General features: G+C 52.5%; 1 protein-coding gene across 1 annotated transcript; it reads left to right on the plus strand.

The window, feature by feature from the left end:
• Window positions 1-1,517: 1,517 nt before the first annotated feature.
• On the plus strand, window positions 1,518-8,489 carry TSPAN10 (tetraspanin 10; the record flags this gene model as incomplete). The annotated part of the gene is made up of 3 exons (XM_084648550.1): window positions 1,518-1,766; window positions 5,791-6,395; window positions 7,466-8,489. The coding sequence occupies 3 exons, from the start codon at window positions 1,518-1,520 to the stop codon at window positions 7,788-7,790; spliced, it is 1,179 nt and encodes a 392-aa protein (XP_084504676.1). The 3' UTR covers window positions 7,791-8,489.
• Between the last annotated feature and the right edge of the window lie 1,430 nt (window positions 8,490-9,919).

Raw genomic sequence — 9,919 nt, forward strand, 5'->3', positions numbered from 1 at the left:
CAATTCTCCTGTTAGCATGTGCACAAAGGGGCCTGCTGGAAGAGAGCAGGAATTGCGTATAATAAGGGGCAATCCAGGATTGTTCTACAGGACTGGGCCAGGTTAGATACAGGGTAACATTTTCAAAGGTGTCCACATGACTTGGGAACCTCACTCCCAGTCTGAAAAGGGAGTTAGCCCATGTCTACACAACAGCTGCGACAGCTACACCTACGACGCTGCTGCGTACCATAGTCTAGATGTTCCTACTTCAGTGGAAGGGGGGTTTCTTTCTATGTAGGTAACAGACCACTTCAAGAGGTGGTAGCTAGGCCAGTGGAAGAATCCTTCCTTCAACCTAGCTGCATCTACGCCGGGGCTAGGTTGACCTAACTATGGCACTCAAGGAGTGAAATTTCCTTTTACAGCCCTGAGCCATGTAGCTAAGTTGATGTAATTTTTAACAGACCAGGCCGAAGTGCCATTGACTTGCAATAAGCTCTAAGTCACTTGGAAATGGGACTAAGGCCAGGTCTAGACTACTGCGTGGGGCAGGGCGGGGCGGGGCAGAGATGTGATCCCTGACTGACAGAGCTGGGCTGGCAAAAGCCTCTTATGTAGGCACGGTTGTAGTGGCAAAACTGCACTTTCAGCAGTAGCGTTTGTGTTGCTGGGAGCCTGGAACATGCAGCTTGGTGGCTGTAAAGCAGCACGCAGAGGAGGACCGTGCTGCTGGTATAATATACAGGTACAGCTACCCTGGCAAATCATTCCTAAGGGAGATCTGGCTTTAGGCTCCTATGTCACTTTCAGGCACCTTTGAAAATTTGACCCTAAGGCTGGGATTTTTAAAGGCGTCTAAGGGAATGAGGTGCCTAAATTAACTTCAATGAGAGTTGGGTGCCCAACTGCTCTTTGTGCCTTTGAAAATCTCCTTATAAGTCATTTTGGAAATTTGATGGAGGCTCCTAAGTCACATAGGCTCATGTCCTTCATGGTATTTAGGGGGCCAAGGCCCACTCATTTCCTTAGGTGTTTTCGAAAATGTTACCGATGGCCGCTAAAGAAATGCAAAGCACCTTCTTTCACAGGGCCAAATGGATGAAAGTGACGGCAGTCAGAGCAGGGGTCAGCTCTCAGCCTGCTTCTATCCCTTGAGGATAGTTAATTTGACATCACTGCATACCTGCAACTGCTTCAGGTAAACCCCAGGCTGGAGTAATAAAGCTCTGATTGCCTCCAGGGGAAGGACACAGCTAGAGAAAGGACATTACAAAATAATAAAATAAACTACAATCAGCCAAATGACAACAAGGAAGGATGTTGTGGGGGATCTCCCGAGAACCTTGTTCTTAGTAATTACCCGCCAGTTACAGCCCTAACATGGTCGCTTTGTTTCTTTTTGCAGCCATTTAACCAAATAACCTTGAAGTATGCACAGCTATATGGCAAGACAGCTTGTTAGAAGCTCAAGAACTGGTATACTCAGGGCACACAAGTCAGCATGGGCCTCTTTAATTGCAGGGGCTACTTAAGCCATGAAATGTGACTTCTCACATGATAGGAGCCTGACTGAAGTGCCTGCCCAGCCCCGAGCTCTGACTACGCCTTGCTTGTGGATCCTTCTGCCTGCTAAAGCAGGGGACGCCTGCAGCAAGATGACATCTGGACCTGGCCTGGCAAGCACAGGAGGGAAGCTCTTCAGGCTTGTCGCCCCCTTTGTTGCACGGTTTTCCTTCAGGAAGGTGAAGGTGGAAGAAGATGAGAGGAGCCCGTTGTTACCAGAGGTAAACCCTGGGTTTGGGTTACATGCTGGCTTTGTGCTTCTCTTTGGAGTATGTGGGGTCATGCTCTGAGACTCAGCTTAACTTCAAACCCGGAACTGATTTCAGGGGTCTTAGGAGCTCCTGTAAATAAAAGACTCCAGTGTTCTTCTTGGGGGGTTGGAAGGGGAGACAAAATCCTAAGCTCTGTTCTGTGTCAGGGAGGGGCACATCTGGAGCATCTCCACTGAAGTCAAGAGCCACTCCTGACTTGTGCTGATGAGCCGGATTCTTGCCCTGGCTTAAATCTCTAAGGTTACAACGTGTTCCCAAAGTCATTCACTCCCTCCCCCACTTCTGCTCTCCATCTGCTGTGTGTTTCCCTTCCTGTGCTTGCCACTAACGCTAATCATGTCTGGCATCAGGCTGAGCAAACTAAAGTGGACCTAGAGGCCTTGTTTGCCATGTGGCGTCATGAGGCTAGGTTCAGATTTCTGTCTCCAGCACCTGGGCTGGGCCTGGGATGGAATCAGCAAGCCTACCCCCTCTTCTGGTGGCGGCAAAGGGTTCCTCCTCCCAACATCTGTCCCTCACTCAAACCCTTCCGCTAGGCTTCCCAGTGAGTTGTCATGACACAGAGGCCCATTGGTGGTTCACTACTCTGTCAGCAAGTCCTACCAGGCCTGACAAACTCGCCATACCTAACACTCTGCTGTCATGGTGCTTACCCAAACAGTGATGTAAGGTATCAAAGGCAAGCTGATGGCACGCCAGTCAATAGCATCATAGTGAATTGTCTGTACTGACACTGTACAGGGAATGGTGTATCTGTACGGAAATAATGTTTTCAAGTCTGGAACAAGGCAGAGTGGACAAACAGCTGTTCTGCCAGGCAAAGGAAGCACCATTTGCATATTAAGTCAGGTTGGGAGAGGCTGTGAAACCGACATGGCAGAGCAGACTGGAGAGTGAACGCCAGGGGCCATCCTGACCGTGGGAGCAAAGACAAGAAACATTGGGCTATATAGGGAGATGCAAAGGAACATTTTGTTCTCCATTTGCTGGGGAAACCCTTGGAGGGCGTGGGGAAATCAGAGCAGCCTGGATCCTGGTATGACTGAAAACTGGCAGCTCAGTCCAAGAAGGAATCCTGGGAAGAAGCCTCCCTGGACTGACTCAGAAAGGGAACCACTAATCAGTTTAAAGAACAGGAGGACTTGTGGCACCTTAGAAACTAACAAATTCATTTGAGCATAAGCTTTCATGAGCTACAGCTCACTTCATCGGATGCATGCAGTGGAAAATACAGTGGGGAGATTTTATATACACAGAGAACATGAAACAATGGGTGTTACCATACACACTGTAACCAGAGTGATCAGGTAAGGTGAGCTATTACCAGCAGGAGAGAAAAAAGAAAAAAAAACAAAAACCCCAAAACACCTTTTGTAGTGATAATCAAGGTGGGCCATTTCCTGCAGTTGACAAGAACATATGAGGAACAGTGAGGGGGGGGGAGAGGGGGGAATAGTTTTGCTTTGTGTAATGACACATCCACTCCCAGTCTTTATTCAAGCCTAATGTAATGGTGTCCAGTTTGCAAATTAATTCCAATTCAGTAGTCTCTCGTTGGAGTCTGTTTCTGAAGTTTTTTTGTTGAAGAATTGCAACTTTTAGGTCTGTAATCAAGTGACCAGAGAGACTGAAGTGTTCTCCAACTGGTTTTTGAATGTTATAATTCCTGACATCTGATTTGTGTCCATTTATTCTTTTACGTAAAGACTGTCCGGTTTGGCCAATGTACAAGGCAGAGGGGCATTGCTGGCACATGATGGCATATATCACATTGGTGGATGTGCAGGTGAACGAGCCTCTGATAGTGTGGCTGATGTGGTTAGGCCCTATGATGGTGTCCCCTGACTAGATATGTGGGCACGTAACTGTTCTCTTTCCACTGTCCGGGCCCGACATTCAAGTGACACGGTCACTCTCAGCTCTTTGTTCATAAACACGTATTTGCTTTCACCATAATTAGATCGCTGTGCGATGTTATTACAAAGGCCTGGATCCTTGTAGCCATCCGGCTGTGTGTACGCTGTCTCTTCAGGGACAGCGGCCTTGGTGGTCACTGTGAGTGTCCAGTGCTGGGGCTGGACACTGCAGCGAGAGGCTTCTGAGGCATTCGGGGACTGGGGTATGCTAAGGGCAGAGCTTCCAGGCAGATTGTCTGGGGGGCAAACAGGCTGGGGGGCTGACCCCCAGTTTAGCACTCAGGCAGGGGGGTAACAAGGTGACCCACCATCCTGGCGGCCTGAGGGAGCGTCCCAGAGAAATGTGGGAGCTTGGAAGGGAAGGCCAGAAGGGAACAAAGCAGAGCACTGTATTGCTCTGTCCTATCCCTCTGGGTTTGACTGGGGAAAATAGTATCACACATGTAAGCAATGACTCACTTACGCTGGAGTAAAACCAAAAGATCACAGCAAGGCAAAGCAAAACCACTGTAGACCGTGCCACCCGCAGGCCTCTGGGGCTGTCTACGGCTTCCACTTTGGCTTTTTAAAATGGGCTTTGTATTAACAAACAGGTATAAGGCAGTAACCACCTTGTGCAGCTCCGGGAGAACAACCACTAAAGAAACGCTGCCCTCCATCTGGTAATAGAGCAGTGACTAGAGAACAGGCTACAGGGAACAACCTCTTCTGTTAGCCCTATTGCAGCCCAGTCCTGGCCCGGACCCCGCACAGCCAGGCACTGGGCAAACACCAGCCTCTCTTCGGAGCTCTGAAGCCTCTCTTGCCACAGCTGCTCTTTTTCAGTTCAAGCTCTTTTCCCCTGCACACCCCACAAGTTTCTGCTGCAGCTAAGGAACCTGGCTCCTTGTTCGCTCCTGGCAGCGAGGGATCCCTGCTCCTGCTCTCCCAGCTCAAGCAACAGTGGTGAGCCCAGACAGGAGCACTCACAGCTTTGGAGACAATGGCCAGCTTTGGACACATTTCCTTCTGGGGAACCCTCCCCCCAAACATAAAACTTGCAGGATATTTGTCCCTGGTCCCCTCATCTTTGCTAACTACCCCATACCGGGGCAGCTGATGGCCCTGTGCAGGACGGCCAACGTCAAACGTTCAAAAATCGGCGAGTCAGGCTCACTAAAAACCAGGAGATTGGTTTTAAAGTCAGGAGAGGAAGTAAAAACAATAGCTGTGGGGTTCATTTATTGGCCTTCTGCTCTCTGAGCCTTCGGGTGCCCGGGGGGGGTGGTGGTGTCACACCTGGGAGTTTTCTGCACAGCCACGAGGGCTAGAAACTTACTTTTCCTTTAAAGAATGAAGGCTGGAGTCATCATGTCGCCACTTGACTCCAGGAGCTGGGGCTTTAAGGAAACGATAATTATCATGGCAAAATCCTGAGAGTTGGCAACACTGCAGGTGCGTTGCTGCGCCCTGAGACTCCTCACTCTTCCGACACACAACGCAGTCGGTGTCTGAGAGCTTTGGAGCGAAGCATCAGACCCATTTCACACAGTGTCGTGCACAATGGCTGCAGATTAGCCGAGAAGAGAGGCTGTTCAGGAAGCTGGGTGCTGACTGAATGGGGTGCCAGTTTTGTATGAGAAGGAATTAAATAGCTGAAGATCTAGCTATTGCTCCTATGACGTCATAGCACGTTCATTCTCTCCACTGGCAAATCCAGGTACAGTTTGCAACTCTTCTGTACCCCGTTCTACCACAAAGGGCTTGCCATGCTAATGGAGGCCATTTGAAATGTTCGCTTCCTTAAGCAATAGTTGTGCCGGGGAATCGAGCCTTAACCCAATGCATTAAAATCCTGCTTAAGGCTCATAATGAGGGAGGCTGAAAAAAACAAAAAGTTTTGAGGGATGGGGAAAGCGATAAAGTTTAAGTGCAACAGAGAAAAACTTTAGCCAAGACCAAATCTTGTCCAAGCGCCCCACTGGGACAAAGCTTCCCAGAAGAGAGGACATGCTTGTGCTTTTCTGCTCCTCATTAAGCCAGGAAATGATCTGTTCTCTCTCTCTCCCACCAATCAGACCCGCAAACCGGACAAGCTGCTTTCTTCATCCAACATCCGTGGCCCCCTGTTCTTTCCCACTGGAGACCCAGACGCTGGATTGCCTGAGAAGCACCCAGGAAAATGGGATCTTCTACTGCCCCCCGGCCACAACCTGGATTCCTGCAGCTATTGCATTAAGTACCTGACCTTCCTCTGGAACCTCTTGTTCTCTGTGCTGGGTTTGCTGATCTTGGCCTTTGGGATCTGGGGGCTCCTGGACAAGGAGTCCCTGGTAAGTGAGCGTATAGCCCACCTAGGCTCTGACCCCATGCTCTTCTTTGTCCTGGTTGGTTTGGCTGTCAGCACCATCTCTCTGGCAGGCTGCATGGGAACGCTTTATGAAAACACCTGCCTGCTGAAGTTCTTTACTGGGGGAGTCATCACTTTTGTCATCTTGGAGATTCTAGGTGGGCTCGTACTGTATTCTCTGAGACAACAGATCAAGGGTTCCCTGCAGAACACCATGCTGGTGGCTGTCCTAAGGTACCAGGATGACCCAGATCTGAGATTCATCATGGACGAAATTCAGATGGGCTTGCAATGCTGTGGCGTGGAGTCCTACCAGGACTGGAAAATGAACGTGTGAGTACAAAGGTTTGGGCTACAGCCACATTGTCTGGCTCACTTGGGAGGCAGTGGAAAATCTCGGCTTTGGGCAGTCCATTTATCCAGCCTAGCAAAGCACTGTGGCATTCCTAGTCCAAATTCTCTTTGCAAGCAGGAGAGCCAGCAGTGACTGGCTCAGCTCCTGGCTACAAGCTCATGCTGCAGCTGTCTGTGCAGCTTCCTAGCATGTCAGGCTGAGTGCTCGCAAGGGGCGTGGTACAGCCATATGCCTTCAGCCTCGCTTATGCTGCATCTTGTGGAGGCTCCTTGCAAAGCTCATGGAAACTTACCAGCCAAGGCACAATCTGTGCCCCCTCCTTTCTGTATTGTGATCTGACTTGCTGAGTGCGAGTATAGATCTCCACAAGGTATTTGTAAAGCACTTGTGGGCCTGGCCTCCATAGGTCGGCTCTCCGTGTGGACTGAGAGCCGGGGGGTGGATAGACACTGTCAGAGCTGTTGTTCTCACACGAGGAGTGAGCTGATGAGATTGGGCTATGGGAAGATGCTGGTCTACAGTGCTGGAGCCCCAAACTTCTCCACTTTCGCCTGCAAGGGAGGCTCTTTGCTTTGCTTTTTCTTCTTACAACAAGCTGATGAAACTCCAGGGCAGGGCAGGGAATCCCCGGTGCAAGCTCAAGGCTCTGGGCCTGCCCTCTATTGCTTGGCTGGCCGGTGTGTTTGTGTATGGTGGGGAGCCTTTATCTCCTGGTGGGGTGTGGGAGTGGGGGTGGGCTGAGGAAATGACACCATTAAACCAACCCGAGACAGGTGCTGGCAGGTAACATTCCCGTTCAGGTTCCAACCACCAGCCCCAGACCTGTGCTCCGATTCGAGCCTCGTGCAGCATGGCCCACTCAGCAGAGGGGTCTCAGACTAGAACCACTGCAGCCTTTCCTGGCCATGGGAGATGGACCCCAAAGCTGCAGCTCAGGATTCTCTGCTCGTAGTGAGCCATGCCAGTTCCTGCAGTGGTGAGCACACAAGCACTTGGGTCCTCGAGTCACCCCCAGAGAGACTGACGGATTCTCTTTGTTCACCTGCAGGTATTTTAACTGCAGCTCCCCAGGTGTGCAAGCCTGCGGCGTTCCCGCTTCCTGCTGTCTGAATCCCCTGGAGAACGGCACCATCACAAACTCCCAGTGTGGCTTCGGAGCCCTCGGCATGGAGGAGGCTGCAGCTCAAAGTATCATCTCCCTCCGCGGCTGCGTGCCCCAGCTGAGTCGGTGGCTTCACGGCCATGGGGGGGTGCTGAGCGCCTACTTTGTGTTTCTGATCCTGGTTGAAGTGGGAGGCTTATTATTGGCAACCAAGTTACTGGCAGACCTGGCATTTGTCGGAGCGCTAGGGCAGCAGCCCAGGGCTTGGTGACTCACCGCACGTGGCTGGAGGTCAGGGTTGGATCCTGGGGCGGAGCCTCGGGCCCAGAACCGCTCTCCAGCATGGCAAGATGGACGGTCTGGGCCCACTGCTGAGCTCAGGTTCTCCGAGGCCTCGCTGCGTGGGAAAGGTTGTTTAGTATAAGCTCCTGTGTGAACCGAAGCCTGGCTGGTTGTCTCGGTGTAACCCCCTTGGTGGACACACGGATTGCAGTGTGAAACGGCACCATCATTCCAGCTTGTGTCGCGTGAAAAGGGGGTGGACCTAAGCCAAGAAAAGCCCCTCGTGCACTGGCAGAAGGGCCGCTGTGGGGAGAGGGTTTAGTTCTGGGACTAGTCTGGCAGAGGCAGGGAACTCCACTGGCCCCACTGAGCCTGCTTCAGCGGCTCCCTGGGCTGCAGGAGGTGGGAGCGGAGCCCTCCGTGCCTGGCTGCAGCAGTAGGGTGTGTGCAGGAGAAAGAGCCCAGCGGCACCACCCCTGCCAGGAGACCCTCTCTCAGCGGCTCTGACCTCAGTCACGGAGGGGGAACTCCAGGCGAGTGCAAGGCTTCCTATGCCACCCCGTCTCCAGCCCTGGGTGCAAATGCTGCTGCTGCCTCCCATCTCCTGCTTGCTGCGGGGAGGCCTTACGCCTGCCCAGCTGGGGCTGGAAAGCTTTGTAGTTACCTGGCAAATAAATGTCTGCCTGTACCGTGGCTGTAGCTGTGCGTGGCTATGGAGGAGGGGAATGACTGGGAAGGGCCGCCCCTGGCAGGGAGATACCACGCAGGGCAGACAGGGCGAGTGAGCCCACGAGGAGCGACAATCGCCGCGTCCCACGGCTCCGCTTTTAGAAACCGCGGCCTTGCCGGTCTAGGCCGGACGTGCCCAGCGGCGGCCATCTCGCTTCCCCTTAAGCCCACTCCTGGCTGTGGGAAGTGAACGGCCAGTTTGCCCCACCCTCACCAGGGGTGGGGGGGTTAAAGGCCCAATCCAACAGCTCCCTCCGCTGTCTGCGCCGGGCCTCAGCCAGGCCTTGCAATGAGATGCAGCCTGCAGAATAGAGCCTTGGTCCTGCTTGTCTGTGCAGGGATTACCCTTGAATGCCCAGTGTGCTGGCTGGCTGGCTGCCCCGGCCCTGCCACACCCTCCCCTTCCAGCACAGCTGACTCAGAGGCTCCCAGGTTCCCAGTTCCTTCCCCTCCCGCTCCCAAGGGCAATCTCCAGGTGACTAATGTTTGCCCAGCACTTGGAGGATGTGGAGTGCTCAATTAGGGCTTTGTGCTGAGTGGGAAACTGCCCCAGCTGCTCCCTCTGCCTCGCCTCTTGGATCAGCTGTATCAGTTATCTGTGAGCTCCCAGCTTCCAGAGCCCCTTCCACAAGCAGCTCCTCTCAAATCAATAGACTTCTGTGCACACCACGAAATGCCTTGAACCTTGGCCCCCTCTCTGGTCACCCAAGCAGCCAGGGTTTATGCTACCTCTGTGGAGCCCACCCCCTGCTCCTTACCAGCAGCCTGCGAGCAGGAAGTTCTCTGCTCCTCCCCATAGGTGGCTGCATTTCCCAAGGGCTGCCTGCTTCTTGCCTGAGAAGCGTGTTTTGAGACAAGGGGCAGGGGAAGTTTTAAGGAGGAGAGCTGCCTGGCTTTGCAGGGGGATGTCTGTCTAAAAGCATTTTCACTGGAAAAGGAGGAGGGGTTGGGGGGGGGGTGATGCCTGGGTTTTGGCAAGTGCCAGTCATTAGCCCTGTATAATCCACCCTCTGCAGTTTATATAATGTAAAGCTACCCTGGCTCCTGCCTCCTGCAGAGAGAACCTGCCCAGCCCTAGGCATCTCGGGGCATAGACAGCTGTGAAGAACATCACATAGACAAGGCCGCTAATACACAACAGAGGGAGGATCATTCTACACCTCACACTGCGGACTCGGCACCCCGCATTCCCTCCTGTTTATTTCCAAGGCTGCAGCACCAGTGAAAATTCCAGGGCTTTCAAACAATTAGCACTCATGTTAAATGCCAAATCCCACCGGCCTGGCTCTGGCTTAACTCCCAGCAGGCTGGGCAAGCTGAGAAGTGAAAGAGATTGGTGGTACACAGCATGTCTTGGGAAAACCCTGTGTTAAGCAACATGTCCAAGTG

This window comes from Lepidochelys olivacea (assembly GCF_965140295.1).
Source record: "Lepidochelys olivacea isolate rLepOli2 genome assembly, chromosome: 14".
Taxonomy (NCBI): Eukaryota; Metazoa; Chordata; order Testudines; family Cheloniidae; genus Lepidochelys; species Lepidochelys olivacea.